The 16741-nt window shown below is 34.5% G+C and overlaps 2 protein-coding genes across 3 annotated transcripts; both read right to left on the bottom strand.

Annotated features, from left to right (window-relative positions):
- Window positions 1-312: 312 nt before the first annotated feature.
- On the bottom strand, window positions 313-16211 carry LOC131853874 (cullin-2). 2 transcript variants are annotated; one of them, XM_059204954.1, is made up of 17 exons: window positions 16016-16211; window positions 14757-14839; window positions 13592-13716; window positions 12897-12992; window positions 12232-12325; window positions 11671-11745; window positions 11022-11183; window positions 10320-10473; window positions 9810-9979; window positions 9256-9399; window positions 8871-8978; window positions 7715-8011; window positions 2731-2895; window positions 2138-2347; window positions 1394-1655; window positions 849-961; window positions 313-547 (listed from the first exon to the last, which is right to left on the bottom strand). In XM_059204954.1, exons 2-17 carry the CDS (start codon window positions 14817-14819, stop codon window positions 386-388), a joined length of 2400 nt encoding a protein of 799 aa, XP_059060937.1. In that variant the 5' UTR covers window positions 14820-14839; window positions 16016-16211; the 3' UTR covers window positions 313-385. The 2 variants fall into 2 exon arrangements, with proteins under 2 accessions (XP_059060937.1, XP_059060945.1); XM_059204962.1 differs by lacking the exon at window positions 16016-16211 and adding an exon at window positions 15767-15857.
- On the bottom strand, window positions 4852-7642 carry LOC131853890 (putative nuclease HARBI1). The gene is made up of 5 exons (XM_059204968.1): window positions 7075-7642; window positions 6741-6937; window positions 6405-6537; window positions 6160-6295; window positions 4852-5914 (listed from the first exon to the last, which is right to left on the bottom strand). The coding sequence occupies exons 1-5, from the start codon at window positions 7243-7245 to the stop codon at window positions 5907-5909; spliced, it is 645 nt and encodes a 214-aa protein (XP_059060951.1). The 5' UTR covers window positions 7246-7642; the 3' UTR covers window positions 4852-5906.
- Window positions 16212-16741: the final 530 nt, after the last annotated feature.

Below are 16741 nucleotides of genomic sequence, written 5' to 3'. Positions count from 1 at the left end.
TTGACAAATAAATTGGGAATTTATCCAAAACATCGTGACGCGATATATATATATATATATATATATATTTGTATATTGAATAACGCAATCCTCTATAATAAAGATACAGTACACAGCGATGCAATGGTTATATATATTTGTATTGATCTATATAACGATACAATTGATCTCAACCCAATCGATTTCTGCAACAATACAACTTGTTGAAAAAGTATACGTATATAGCATGCGATAGGTTGCATTCTTATCATTGTATTACATAATGCAATCATGTTTCGACTGTACAGCGTTGAAATTAGTTGCAACATTTATCCAGTAATATAATTGTTTGCAGTGTTCCATATAGCGATGCAAAAAATTGCAATGTCATCGCGTTCGAGTTTGTTTACGCTAGGTACGAATACGTGTCCAATGTACCAGGCGCGCGTTCTAAGTATTGTTTGTCGATAAGAGCTTCGATACATTTCTTTATCATGGCTACTGACGGAGCGAACGAGCCGCGAGCTTGCGAGACCACTTCTTGTATCAATTCTGTATGCCTGAGTACCTGTTAATTGACAAGAAACAAATTAAACAAGTACAATAATAACATAATGCAAGTGACACAGACAATTGTGTTTGATTATTATTTCATATGTATGTTAGTCTGTAAGGTATTTATAATATGGGTAATTAGCAACCTGAATTAAATAAATCAATTTAAAAATATGTATTATATATATATTACATTTATAATTTACATATTATTGTACACAGCGATTTTTATCTTTTATTTGGTGTTGTCTACATAATTATGTTGTGTATTTAAAACAAATTAAAAAAATAACAAATGAAGTATCAGTCATCACCTTTCTCTGTTTCATGATCCTGACGAGAGCGGCTTGTAAGTACATCTTGCGGTCATCATCACAGTGTGTCACCTCGTGTCCCTCCCCTGTCGCACCGCCTCCTCCATTGCCGCCTGTTAAATCAAATCAAAAAAACATTTATTTATACAGGACATTATAGCCGCTCAAGAACGTCAAGTTTTTTAGTATATTATTTTATTTTATGTATAGTATATTATTATTATTAGTATACAGCATTAATTGACACATTACAGGTATTATTAATGATACATAACTGTCTCGATTAATGAGGTTAAGCAACGATAGGTCAGTGAGTGGATTATTACTAAGCAGTGGTACACTAACAGTGTTTTCATGTTTGATATTTATGCTAAAATAGCATTAGTAGTAGATATACACAAAAAAGCCTTCAATAAACAATCATACTCATGAATACATGTTATATCGTGCGAGGAATCGAACCCGCTACCATCGGAAGTAAGGCGACGTGCTTTAGCGGTTAATCACCGAGGCCGTAGGACGTAATCACTAAAAATGTAACTCACCTTGCTGTACGGGCGCATTCGCACACGTGAGTCTGACTTTCGTTCTTTTACAAGAGAAATTCAGGTTGAGGGTCAGGGTGCCGTGAGGGCCATCGTCCTCCTCCGTGGTCGGGGGCTGGTCGTCCGCGTCTACGAGGAGCAGTCCGGCGTCGATCAATGGTCGGACGTGTCGCGGCCAAGCGTCGCCTTCCAGCTGCAACGACTCGCGCAGCTCCCGAGCTGGTGCGCTGTCCACCGATTCGAAGCACAGCAGCAGCGCGCACTATACACGAAGACAATATTAATATTAATATACTAGTTGTGCTCGCGGCTGTACATGAAGACAATATATTAATATAAAATATACTAGCTGAAGCCGTGGACTCGCCCGCGTGAAACTTATAGTCTATGTGTGTTATTCTGACGTAGTTTAATTGAAATCATTTTTCATATTTAAACTTAAAAACATTTATTCAAATGCGACTTTCCCGCTTTTTGCATACATCTTAATTTTTTTTAACTATCCTTACCGTCCAATTCGACTTCGGTAGTTTGTGTAATATATTATAGTTTAAAGGGTAATATGGGTGTGAAATTGCAGAGTACAGAGGTAGGATTCTGGTTTAGTCAGATGAGCTGTACTACAGACAGTAAAGTTCACGTTCATATCAGGCAATAAAGGCGACGTTCTCTGATGGAGTTCGCCGGTGCACAGGTGGTGCAGCCAGGCGAGGCGGCGGTGGTATCGGACAGTGGGGGCGTCACCTGCGGCGTGGTGGCGCTGACGTGGTAGACGCGGGCGGTGTAGCGCGTGCGCAGCTCGCCGGTGCACAGGTGGTGCAGCCAGGCGAGGCGGCGTCCGCTGAAGGAGGCGCGGTAGAAGGCCTCGAACAGCCGCGCGGGCCGCTCCAGCTGCGCGGGCGGCGCCAGCGGGGCCATCGCGCCGCCCAGCGGCCACGCGCCCGCCTGCAGCACCTGCCGGCACAGGCCACCACAACTCAGGAAACAGAGTTAGCCAAAGTTATCTGCAAGGACACCCACCCCTGTCTGACCTATTTCAGTTACCAATCGCACTAATACTGTGAAATTACAGGTTTCAGAGACGTCATCCGTCCGCCATTTCGAGTAATCCGGAATGACAATGTTTAACAGGTGTCTCATGGTGACATGAAGCTCATAATGTTTTGCTCTGTGAATCTCAAAAATTGTTGAAATATAATTAAAAATTCAGAACACCATATATGTTATCGTCAAAATTATACCATAAAAGACAGTAGAGGAAAATTAACATTCATAGTCAATAAATGTGTTTTTATTCAATTAAGTCACATAAATAATAACAAAAAATATGTACATACCTGTATGAAGAAGCCGGTGTTTGTAGTTAGATTGTTGTCTCTCAGATGCTGTTGGAACTTTGCATTGAGGTCTGCAGAGACTGTCACATCTGTGAACATCCTGTGCAGTTTGTTGGTGAACTCATATCCGCATGCCGCTTTCAGCCGGTTGATCATTGACTCTTCCTACAAAAATATGGTTAAATTAAGACACGACATTTATATATGTCCTTAGCTTAACGGTATCTTATACATAGAGCTCTATAAACTTTGTATATTAAATACAAAATTTAGGGGCAAAAAAACAGTAAATTAAATAAAATTGATACTACAATAATAACATAGAATATTATAGTAACGTGACCACTTCACGTTACTATAATATTCTATGTTATTCTTCTTCTTCATAATTTTTGCATTCAATCAAAAGCAATATTATTTTATTTGAATCGTGAACATTTTCTCAAAATTTTTACGCGTACAGTAGGTCTACCACGAAAGTTACTGCCGATTATCGCGTAACGAAACGAAAGACGACCGAAATACTAGTTTAAAGGAACCATGAAGTTTCTTCGGAATAAGATATTTCGGACGGGTACCATAGACTATGATCGTGAACGAATGAAAGATGAGAGGTCTTTTATTATACACTCTTAAATTAGGAAAAAAATAAAGTGGTATACTCCGGATAAAATAAAATGTACAGTCGTTTATATTTAAATGTATTGAAATTACAAACTTCTAAAATTAGTAGTATTTTATGTCATAAGGAAACGTCAAACCTCTATTTATATTTGAAAGTAACGGTACTGCGTAATACAAATATTTTTGTTTTCATTTTTTTATATATAAACTTAAGAATCATCATCACAAGTGTTTTTAAATGATTTTTTATTGCTAAATTTGTTCGTTAAACATCAATGAAAATGAACATCTAATAACTTTGATTTTATTTATTAGTTTCTATTTATGACAAGCGCTAACAAATGTATTTATGCATTTAGATGAGTAATCCCACTGTGGAACAAGTGCATACACTCCTAACATTCCTAGCAGAGCACCAGGAGTTAGCTCGTGGCCACTGTAGAAATGCAGAAGGGCGAACAAGATCCACCCAATTATGGGTTCGTCTCACAGACGAACTCAATGCATTGGGTGGATGCACTAAAACTGTAAAGCAGTGGCAGAAGGTAAGCACTTTTCTTGATATTTTAGTACGTGATATGCATTTAAAATGTTAAATAATTTTGTTATTAAATAAAATTTTCCAATACTGATACTTTATAAATTTTATAAATTTTAGGTATGGGCTGACAAAAAATATCTAACTAAAAAAGCTGCTACTGCTGCTCGAAGGTCTGCCACAGCCACTGGGGTAGGGCCATCATCTGCTGATCCTTTAAACCCAATACAGTGCAGAATATTGGGTATTATGGGAGAGGGCTTTGGAGAACCTCAGTCGGATGCACATGTTCCTGCATTTCCAGAGGTATGTTGTAAAACCATTACTAAAATAGTGCTAACTGTTATCTCTAGACATATATAACATAATGGATGTCATCAAAATACATGGTGACTTCCATAGTATTCCTCATGCATTACCATTCCTTTTATTTCTGTATATAAGGTACCTAAATAGCCTTTTCCCACCTTTCAAACTGAAATACAGCTATGCAAGAACAGCTGCTTCATAGCAGAAATATGAGTTGAGACAGAGTTGGTACCTTTTTATATATACACAGTTTTTCAATGTTAACTAAGAAGTAAAGATAAGACAGTACTAATAAATAACACTTACTTATACCTTATTATTGATTAAAAAATTTATATCATAATAAATTATTGTTATATGAAAATATTTCTGTAAATATTAAGATTATTAGTAATGGGGGCTTATAGTCCTAATCACTAGTATATTCCTAGACATCAAGTCTGGTATTAGTACCAACCATGCATACCGAAAACAATAATGATAGTCATTATTTTAAAAAAAACTTTTTTAGAACTTCAACGGCTACTACACGTCCAGAGCGACGACGCCGTCGAGCAGACGCCATTGGACCTCGCAGTGTACGCAGGCGTTTGTTCGAAATGGAGGAGCGGCGAATCGCAGCGGAGGATCGACGGGTGGATAGTGTAGAGTCAGGGCTGATTCGCCAATCACTCCAGGAATTAAATGTATTAATAAGGGATCGATTGGATGGTCTACAAATAGAATTAAGACGACTGAATAGATGAAATTTTGTTTTTTTTTTAAATTTGACATGATTAATGTAGATTTGTGTTAGTTTGTTGATTTGTTAAATAATGAGTATAAAAAAAGTTACTTAGCTTTAGATATATCATTGTTGATTTGTTGAATTACGTTAGTTTGTTGATTTGTTAAATAATGAGTATAAAAAAGTTAGTTAGCTTTAGATATATCATTGTTGATTTGTTGAATTCTGTTAGTTTGTTGATTTGTTAAATAATGAGTATAAAAAAGTTACTTAGCTTTATATATATCATTGTTGATTTGTTGAATTATGTTAGTTTGTTGATTTGTTAAATAATGAGTATAAAAATGTTACTTAGCTTTATATAAGTATTAACAAAGACACAAAGTACTAAACTACAGTTTTTTACTGGTCATTAATTTAATGCGCCTTGAACTACACTACTTAGTTTGCATATACTTATACAACATTTTTCTGAATGAATGTTTAATCATTTATAATTAGTGTTATTTTAAAAAATGTTTAATATACAATTTTGATTTTACTTTTATCTATATATATATATACCTACATATATGTGATTATAAAATAAAAATATTTTATTGTAAAAAGTTTTTAATTTTGTAAATAAGTAATGCCTTAACTTCTAATAGAATAGAATAGAAAATCATTTATTCAAATAAACTTATTATATTGCTGTCATCTATGAATTCATCTATCCTATAATAGGCTTTTTTACATAACATTTGTTTAATATCAATTTTAACAGCATTTAGGTAAAATTAGTATATTTTTATTGCATAAGTTTCTACTTGTACAGTCTTTAAGTTTCTTGAAACTATCTAAGTTTTTCCTTGTATACATAATATTTCATAAATGTACTGTGAGGCAACGGTGAGGATATTTGATTCTTTAAAGCCTTGATATAATGACTATCTCGAACCCATACCATAAATAGAACGTATGGCTCTCTTCTAATCTTTATATACCTGAAAGAAAAGAAAACATACTTAACAGTGAGACTTGGAATTTGATAAATGCACTTGATAGCTTATAGACTATTCAATATAATATCAGCTAATAATATTTAACATAAAAAATACTGAAATACAATCTATAATCATCTTTTATGACATCCTAATAATGAAAAGGAATGACAAAACATTGTATTCTTGTTTGTTCACCAATTTTATATGTAGTACAACTACAAAGTTAACAATTACGATTTATTTACCCAGCAAATAAGTTGTTTCTCCTTGAAGACTCTCCAAATGATCTTTGATCTCGTTATGCTCCCAAATGAATGCATCATGAGTGGCACCACCATAAGAGGCGTCAATATTCATAATTTTTAAATTACTGTCAGCAATCTAAAAAATAGGACAAACATTATAAAGATATTTGCAGATAGTGACAAATATGAATAACTTGAGAATTATTTATACACTATGCAAATTTTACATAAAATACTGCACTTACAACTTGAACATTTAAAGAGTGGTAATGTTTTCTATTGAAAAATCTCTCTTCATTGACTGTTGGCCGAATTATAGCTACATGGGTGCTGTCGATACATCCTATAACACCAGGTATACCATACTGTGTAGCAAAACTGAAAAAGAAATATAAACTACTGATTATTTAAACATCAATTAACTTATGCTGATTCCTGAAATTAACAACAATATCATTTATAAATTTACAGCTACAAATAGTTGACTGAACTAAATTAATAGTATATGTATTATAAATCGACAAAGAGCATAAAATTCTATAAAGTTAAATCTTAATCATATTTAATATACATAAACTTACTTTCTCTTCAATATGTTCCTGTCTTCCCTGGACTGAGGAAATCTTATATATTTCCTTAGTATATAGGGTGTATTTAGGGCATCTGTTACATCCCTGATGCAGTTTGAGACAGACTGCTGAGCCATAGTGGTGTCTAAATTTTGTCCGACTGCACCCTGGTAGCTACCACTGGCATAAAAATTTAATGCAGTGAGAATCTGAAAAAAAAATAGATATGGGAATACTAAATAATAGGTAAATACTAAATTTTTTCATCTACAAAATGTACATAAGATCTTACTTTGGTTATTGGATCGATTGTTCAACTATTTTTAGGCAGGGGTAATAATCGTACCACATACTGACAAAGATTCTCGAAGACTTCCCGACTGAGTCTGTATTTAGATACAAACTCGAAGTCGGGAATGGATCTTTGGAGGTACCTAGTACGCATTTTTCTTTTAAACCTGCGTCTTTCAATTTCTTCTTCATTGAGGGCTTCTAAAATTCCAGCCAATCTTGGCATAATGAAACTAAATCAAAATAAAGTAATGCTAAGTTGTAGGTTATATTGAACACAATAATATTTAAAAACACTAATTAGTTTAACTTTTATCACATTATTCACTGTAACACATTAACTGAATTATTAATTAATCACTTTTTTATATATTACAGCACTTATATACGTAAAATCCATACTTACGAAAGTAAAAAGTTAACTATTTAGGTTTCGTCTACTTCGCACTTTAAATCACGATAAACGTGCTGTCAAAACGTCATAATAACGTACGAACGGATACTTCATGGTACGATTTGGGACGATCGAAACGATATTCTCCGTTTTCGGGCACGATTTCGGAATGAACGTTTTTCATGGTACGAATCACACGAAATATCGATCCGAAATTTCGGAATTGCACTTCGTGGTACAGATACTATAGTATTTCTTATCAGTTCTAGGGTAAAAAAACAAATATTTTAAATTCACCGACCTGCTCCATAGAGGCGGAGAGCTGGTGAATGAGGCGTCGCGCAAGGGCCCGCGCGTAGTATTTCTGAAAGACGTCCTTGTCGGAGACGTATTTGAAGACGACGATGGCGCCGGCCAACTTGTCGTCGGCTTCCTGCTCGCCGCCCGCGCCTCGTCGCCGCAGCAGTGCGTCGCAGTACCGCGCTAGTAGCTCGGGCGCTCGGCCTTGCGCGGATTGCATGGCCGCAGAATGCGCACCTTGCGGGTATTGCAAGGGTTGCTCCGCTGATGCTCGCCCATTCACCACCTCGCTGCAAGCCTACGCCACGAGGTTTTTATTTAGTACTATGTCTACAAATGTTTATGCTTGGAACGAACTTATAATGTCACATTTTAATTAAACGAGACTTTTTTTAACAAATCTTTCGCGTTATTCATATAGCTTAATGGTTTTTAACACGAATAATTGTATGGCAAATTATTTACCACTCTCGCCGTTTCGACTAGGTTGCACTAGCCGTGGTCTTGAACTGAATACCTTTATTTACTACAGAATTATTAATGTTAAAACCCGTTGGATCATATTATTAACGTGTATTAAACGCAAAAATTTTATAAATAAGTACTTGTATGCTGTTGCCGCTTCGCTCTTTACGATTTCACCGAACAATAGGGGACGAGTGCAAGTGACACTCTAAAACCGCGGAAGGACTTATGCAGCAACTGAAAGCCAACTCCTGCCTGGTGCATACGACTTTAGTCTGACGGCACCGCTAAGGCGAAACCTTAGCGGCGGTCAGACTAAAGTCCGGTCTAGAAACCTTAATTCCGGTCGTCGTAATTTCGATCCCCGTTTGAATTGGACGGATCGATCGGAGGGGTATACGAGTCTGTGTACGAGTGTGTGTATACGGATAAATAATTTACATCGACTGCTTTTATTACATAATTTCGTGCATATATATGACAGGAAAACTTTTAAAAATGCTAATATTTTCTTCAGTTGCTTCACTGTTATTTCCACATTCTTAAAATTAAAATTTCTGTAGGGAAAGCTACAAACGAAACTCTGGAGTATCCGAAATTCCGAACCCAATTCATCATAAATGGTTAAATATTCAAATTAAATACATTTTAAAAATAGAGTGATAAAATTTAACAAAACATTTAATATTTACCTTATCCAGAGCTCCTATAAACGCTTGAGCTCCATCAAATACCTCCATAAAGAGTTTATGATACTTTCCATGGAGAGCCAGCATTGAGTTAACGAAGTGGATGTGTGCCTAAAAAATAAAATATTTAACGTTTATAGATCATCAATTAAAGAAAAATAACAGTAGTATATAAATATCATCGTAAAATAATTGAAATAATTGTGATTAGTAATTTTGTGTGCTGTACTAGTAATAGAGGTACTAAATACTCAATTTTAATTTATTGCAGCAATCGTGAGGCCTGATCTACCAGCAGCCACAGCGCGCCCACGCTAGTGATGTACCTCGTGCCGTGAGTATGCGCTAGTGACGTACCTCGTGCCGTGAGTATGCGCTAGTGACGTACCTCGTCCCGCGAGTGCGGCGCGGCGAGTAGCTCGCGCCCGTCACGCGCGGCCTGCGCATGCGCCTGTTCTACGAGCGGCCTTAACGCGCCCGCGCACGCCAATGGCTTCAGCAGCGCGTACATGTGCTTGAGGTCCGAACGGCGCTGTCGACATTACTATCGTTATATTCAAGTCTCGACACAGAATACAGTATAAGCAGCAATATTATATACGATGAACGATAAACCATCTAGTCCCAAGCTCGTGTTAATCAATGCAAAGCTCGCGTTATGGGTACTAAACGACTCATAGATATATAAAAAAAACATCCGGACCAATACAAATAATAATAGGTACAAATACAAATGAAAAGTAAGGCGGTGTTTTAAACCGCTACACCATCGATACTGTCAAAATAATAATACTGATATAGAATAACAGCGCCGCAACAGTTATCTCTATATGTATGCATATATGTGTATTTTAATGTTTAATTATTATATGAATATGTGAATACAACGGTTGTCAATAAATATTCTACTTTCTTTCTTTCTTATGGTATGTCGTTGTCTACCTGCTCAGCGCGCGATCCTTCTTCACATGCCTCTCGCAGGAGACGTTCTGTTTCTGCGTGTAATGCAGGCAGATGAGCGGCGACTGCGGCGCGTTCGTAGCACGTGCGAACGGCTTCCGTCGATGAAGCGTGCAGAAATTTACCGCCTAACGTGATCTCACGCTGTAGACCTACGTACATGTATTAGTACATATAGTAATATTGCAATATTCATGTCATATCATTATACTAAAACTGTCATTATCACTACTATACAATAATTTCGTAGTTTATGTCTCATTTATTATAAATATACTAGCCGACATTGAAAGTTTTAAACAAAGTAATATGTGGTATAGCTTGTAATGAATAAACTCAAAAATCCTGACGATTTTCAACTTAGTTTTTACGTATAAAAATATTATTTGTAAATAAAGTGAATTGTATTCGAAGTGAGAAGCATCATAGTATATAGCTAATATAGTATTTCTGCCCCTAATATGATATTCAATTATGTGATTAAGAACTCACCATCAAGTACATGCTTCATATAGTGCGAAATATCGCCATTGTGAAGTAATTCAGCCGCAAACTGCGCATGATGAGCGCCAGCTGCCGACAAATATGGCTCAAGTACCAGCTGCTGGTACAGTGACAGGGGAGCTCTGAGTCTAAACGCTTGAACCTAAAAAACACAGAAAATGTATTATATAATGCAAAATATACACTTGTAAAAATAATATAATGTATAAAATAGTAAAATTTCAATACAAGTACACATTTTAATATGTAATATTATTAAATTAATAGATCTATTGGATATAATGCCGATCATTACATAATAAAGAACTATTTCTAGTTATTTTATACACATTCAAATACATTAAAATAAAATGCAAAAGTTACTAAAGATTAGTTAATGTATGTTTTTAATTGCATGTAATACCGGGAAAAAATATAATAAAATTTTCTGTGCTGATATACTACCTTGGTTTATTCATAGCTATAAAAGTTAATGGTTTAACATATTATACATAGAAAACACCCAGACCGATACAAACAATCATACTCATGAATACAAATGTTTGTACCGTGCGAGGAATCGAACCCACGACCATCGTATAGTAAAGCGGTATGCTAAACCACTAGACCACCGAGGCTGTCATGAACATGTAGTCTGTGGTGTTGTTCATGTAGAATGCCTTTAGGAATATATATGTATATTTAACTTACGTCGACTGTGCTGTGAATTGCTTGTCGAAGTACGTCGGCGCTAGTAGGGTCAGGCGGGTGGGACCTCGCTGCCGACAGAGCTGATACAATCCTGCCAGTGATAGCCGACGCCAACGGTGTGACTAGTACGCGCTCCCATATCACTAATCCTAATTCCCCGACCTACATAGTGAGTACAAAAGATCATTAAATAATTTTAGGCCAAACGGAAATATGTAATATAACTGGAACGAAGTGGGAATATACATACAATAATAAAAATGTAACAGATTTTGTGTATACATAGAAGATGTACAAGGAAAACTATTACTGGGGGACTTTATCAACGCAATAATTATGTTATAATACCATAAAACGAATTTAGAGATTTTGTCTGTTATGCCATTGCGTGCCTTAATGTCTTCACCGATTTCGTCACGGTTTTCACTAATATCTTATGGTAAGCTTCATATAAAATTGTGATTATGTCGCTCCCATCAGTCCATAAAGAAAAAATATTGCGTGAGCTAAGTCACTGGCTTAGCTAATATTAATTTACCATATAGGTATTCTCGTAGTATAAATATATACAAATATTTAATACACGCTAAAATGTATTTAAACAGGGAATTCTATAAGGGGAAAATATAGATACTTTTGTATGTCTTACCTCTAGTTGCCTGGAGTCTTGATCCGGCGAACAAGCAGTTGCCGAAGAGCCATATATAATTTCAGCGTCGGATACCTGAAAATTAGTAAATTATAAAGAACTCAGAAAATCTTTAATAAATAAGAGGTAAGATGCATCACTTCATTTATAACATTCATAAAATATACAGTCATAATATATATCTATGCTAAGGCAGAGTAGAACTTCCTGGCAGTCATTATGTTGCTTAAAGGGAAAGTTCAATACCTAGATATATTTATGAAAAAAAGGTGTTACCTAAATAAATAAGTTTCATTTTTTCATAATTTAATTAACCGGGAGTCGTCAGTTTAATCGGTAATAGCAATCCGGCTCAAAGAGTCAAAGTGAACGCTGTGTCTACCTGCGTGAGTGATGTTGGCCCAATAATAAAAGATTTTGTCCGCCAAAATAAAGAAGATTTTTTTTTGTTTATTTTAGCGTTTACAATTAATTTACTATATAATTTACGGAGTGTATAATATGTTAGGGTGGAGAGTTGCCAACAATCAGGTACAATGACGAATCACAATGGGAACTAACCTTTTGTCGCTTTATGTGTTGCAAATTTAGGTATGAGTAGAGGCTATTCAGATACGCCACACCTTGACTGTACTCGCGCCACGCTGTAACGTATCTGTATAAAACAATAACATATAGTCATTTTTAAGAGGAAACATTATTATCACAGTTTATTTGTCCACAGTTCATTGAACTTTGAAATTACAAAGTACGGGGACATGACATCTTAGTCCCCTAACAACTTACCATCATATGGTACCTGTTGCGCTGTGCATGTATATAAGCAACATTTACCACTAAATAGCAAAAAAATACCAATAAATAGGCTTTCAATTGGAATTCAGTTCCAAAAATATATACATATATTATAAAAAAATATATAATTCTGATTTTTTCGTCAAGCTTCAGAATACTTATTTATGAAAACCGATAAAACTTAGAGCTTTATCGGTCCATGGATACAGCTAATGTAAAAAAAAAATTGATTACAATTGTACCCAGAAACATCTATGTATTATTTAAAAAAATAGAATAAATGAATACTTTATAAATATGTTGTAAATTAATCGTTGAAATTGTTGGTAATGCATATACTACAAAGATTTAAACACACGATTTCATAATATTATTTCACATACAGTATGATGTCACTTCATATTTACATAAGTAGGTTATTACAATATTACCTAGACAACAAGCCGTCGTTATGGTCATTGTTCTCCAGAGGTGCTGGACCACGAACACGCTGTAACAACCCAGAGACATGTTCTTCTAGGAAGTTTCTGAAAATAGTAAGATATTAAAATTAAAAATCAAATATATATATTTGATTTTTAACATTATCTGTGTCCAGATGTGTGCAGATCTACCTGCATGATTTGTGTAAAAGTAACCTCTACTAAAATTTTGTAATTTAAACTTTTACAGGAGTGATTAAGTAACGAACATTCAGTATTTATCATGTACCACATTAGTAAAATAATTATAAATGACAAAATAAGACAAATATTGTACAAATCAATAATAACAGAAAATATACTAAATGTACTCAGCTCTTACATAGGTACTATACTAGTAAAAAAATATTAACAACAATAATAATAACCCTGAGTGCATCACACACAATCTAGTCCCAAGAAAAGGAGAGCCTGTATCCTGGTGACAAATGATAGCTTACTGAAGATTTCTTTGTAATTATATACATGTATATAATATACATAAAAACACCCAGAGTGATACAATCCTGCACGTGAATACAAATGTTTACATCGTGCTTGGAACCGAACTCGCGACAATTGGAAGTAGGGCAGTGTGCTAAACCGCTAGACCACCAAGGTCATGTATCAAGATAAAGAAAATGTACAGCTATATTACAATTCACCTAGTCTCATCATACAGGCGGTCTGCAAGTGGTTCTGGATGAGCCACACATAATGCATATACATCTGAGAACCTTGTGTTCCACACTGCCCGTTCAACGGCACGTAATCCTACCACACCAGCCACCTGAAAATATTTAGTTCAGATAAAAAATTGGATGAGTATAGTTACAAACAGAAAATCATACAGCAAGTTGGAGAGGCTTTGATCCACATTGTGACCAGATGTAAAGAAACTTAATTTAAATTCAAATTGTAATTATAGGGAAGAATAAATATATTAATAATATAATAATAACTCCGGACAATTCACATAGCGCCATCTAGTCCTAAGCTAAGCAGAGCTTGTGTTATGGGTACTAGACAACTGATGTAAATACATGGATACATTTTTTTTTTGTAAATAAATACATATTATACATAGAAAACACCCAGACCAATACAAACAATCATACTCATTAATACAAATGTTTATACCATGCGAGGAATCAAACCCACAACCATCGGATAGTAAAATAGTAAAGCGGTGTGCTGAACCCCTAGACCACCGAGGCTATATATATGTATTACTAATATACATTAGAAACTAAAATATACGACATTGAAGGGATCATAAAAGATAGACACTTATAATTAACTGACAATCCTTAGATTATAACAATATATGATGACTGTTACCCCAGATGGGGTAGTCAGAAGCATTGTCCAGCAGATGTTGTGGTGAATGCAATACTTGACATATCCAGATTTCGCTGGGTATATATGAATTCAATGTGGCAGGGACAAGCCATATGCCATCTCTAAGACTAATTTTCAGTTTCTAATCTAGTTTCTTTGCCAAATCAGTGTAAGCAGTAGAACAATTATTATTATATAAATTCAGTCTGGACACTGCAGTTTAGTAGTAAAAACCAAATTGTTGTTGTTATTACAAATTTTATACCCTGTTTCTACTGTGTAGTTTCTTCAGTTTAAACATGAATAAATTTATGCTTCATAAAGTGCCCTAGCATATGGTAAAAACTCACTCATGAAATAAAACTATGTACTAATAAAGTTTTCATGTCAAAAATACAGATATTTTATATTTTAATATAACTCAAATTCAGATATTTTGGAAATATACACAGAGTAAGATTTAACAATATGTAAAACATAAAAACTTACAGTTTCTTTTAGAGTGGCCCATGTCTCCTGGAAGTCCACATTCCTGGGCTTTAAGGACATCATCAGAACCTCTGGCAATGTACCTGTAACCAAGACTAATTCACTATAACTACATAGGGAAAGGGGATTACATTGTTAATGATGGGACTGATGCACAATTACCATGTCAAGCCTAACCCCATGCAATTCAATGTTTCTCTGGGAATTCACCCTGATGGGTTAATAGACCTGACTCTACACTCATACAGTATACAGTTAGGGCAGAGGCGTGAACCATACCATTATCACCACTTATAGAGCATGTTATTAAGAACAAAATAACATTTATTTTGTTAGTTCATAATATTTAGCTTTCATTTCATTTCATTTCATTTCATAGCGTTCATAATATTTATTGTTAGCTCATATATACAAATAGGTAAGAAATAATTAAGTAAATTTCAGTAAGTAACAATTCAATTATTCATCAGCCCATTATTAATAAAAAATAAAATATAACATTTCTTACGAGTTTACATATAATTTGTTATCATAAATTGATAGAGTGACTAGAGAGGTAATTTACTAATTGAACATTTATTTTAAATTGATTTAATAATATAGATTTGAATGCAATGAGTGGTGATTGATGATTAGGAAAACAACTAAAATAATACCAATTAATTAAACAGAAAAATAGGTCTATTCCTATGTGCCATATTTATTAGAACTGTATGAAGAAAATAAAACAGAAGTAAAATTTAAACCCAAATATATGGTGATGGTAATGTAAAGATAACTCCATGATTTCTAACTGATATCAAATGTACATATTTATGTGTAATAATAAAACTACACAACACACATTTTGTACAATATTTATCTTCACAAAGACAATCAACTAAAATCAATAGCTATGTGTTATATTACAAATTATTTTTGTGACAAAAACATGCAAGTCACATATTGCACTGTACATTAATTGAAAAGTAAACAATTGAGGTCGTCAGATGGGGTTAAGAAGAACGTACTTAACACAATATTGAAGGGTTAATGTATTTTTATAGGAAAAAATAACTCATATCGACGTAGGACACTATCGTGCATTTGGCAGTTAGAACTTGGCAAGTAGTCAATATGATCGAAACAAAGCCCGTACGTACTGCTAAGATCCAACACGAAATTACTCAGCAGAATAGCAAAACAAAAATATAACACAAGTAAAGAATGACTGACAACTGCCTAATATTAATAGTTAATGTTCATTCCAATGTACTTACTGTAATCCTGAATTAATATTCCAATGTCCCGACTAGAGAGTATTTAAAAGATATTCGAAGCTATGGAATATTACAATAACATTTAATAAGAAATAAGATTTGACCTGTTTAATACCATTTAGATTAGGCTTCAGATTCAGATTAGTAAATTTATTTCAGAGTTCAGAGTATTCAGCAAAGCAAAGTAATGACAACTAGAAATAACACTAATGACAGTTAGGACTAACATGACAAATGTCAGTATGACAAGCAATCAATAATACCGCAAGGCTGAACAAACAACTGACAATTTATCCCCATAGAGAGCTCTGCTGTTTTATAATATAAAAACTATAGAAATATACTATCTGAAGAAGGAAATAAATAGATAAAAAATCTATTTTGCACCATCATTATCATCATCATCGTATTCCGAGGGTTACGACTCCTTTATATTGTTTGTAATGGGACTCTCTCTATAGCTCCATTGCGGGTAATGTACTGTACCAGGTGGATCTCTACGTGGTTGCTATTAGAAACGAATTACTGAATGTTCAAATTAAATTCATTACACTTCAGTTTATTTCTGGTGAATTCATAACCAAGTGTTCACTGTCCTGATTGACTTTGACGCCATCTATTGCCAAGTAGAAGTAACTACTCCGATTTATGACCAATGACTTTGGTTTTTTAAATAATAAAACATACATTTATTTTAAATTAAAGTGTAAATTTTCAGTACTAAAT

This window comes from Achroia grisella, unplaced genomic scaffold (assembly GCF_030625045.1).
Source record: "Achroia grisella isolate CSIRO2021 unplaced genomic scaffold, CSIRO_AGI_Agris_v1 utg1186, whole genome shotgun sequence".
NCBI lineage: Eukaryota > Metazoa > Arthropoda > Insecta > Lepidoptera > Pyralidae > Achroia > Achroia grisella.
The sequence above is the reverse complement of the archived record's forward strand: the minus strand, read 5'-3'. Positions and strand labels throughout refer to the sequence as shown.

What these genes read in the sequence shown, in the direction of transcription:
- LOC131853874 (XM_059204954.1), bottom strand. Translation starts at nt 14,819, where the DNA reads ATGATGTCCTTAAAGCCCAGGAATGTGGACTTCCAGGAGACATGGGCC. An exon ending in CGCCTGTATGATGAGACTAG is followed by an intron (nt 12,993 to 13,591) that starts GTGAATTGTAAT and finishes TACTATTTTCAG; the next exon opens with AAACTTCCTAGAAGAACATG. An exon ending in CAATTCACAGCACAGTCGAC is followed by an intron (nt 10,474 to 11,021) that starts GTAAGTTAAATA and finishes TGTGTTTTTTAG; the next exon opens with GTTCAAGCGTTTAGACTCAG.
- LOC131853890 (XM_059204968.1), bottom strand. Translation starts at nt 7,245, where the DNA reads ATGCCAAGATTGGCTGGAATTTTAGAAGCCCTCAATGAAGAAGAAATT. An exon ending in AGAATCTTTGTCAGTATGTG is followed by an intron (nt 6,938 to 7,074) that starts GTACGATTATTA and finishes TTTTTTTTTCAG; the next exon opens with ATTCTCACTGCATTAAATTT. An exon ending in ACTCTTTAAATGTTCAAGTT is followed by an intron (nt 6,296 to 6,404) that starts GTAAGTGCAGTA and finishes CCTATTTTTTAG; the next exon opens with ATTGCTGACAGTAATTTAAA.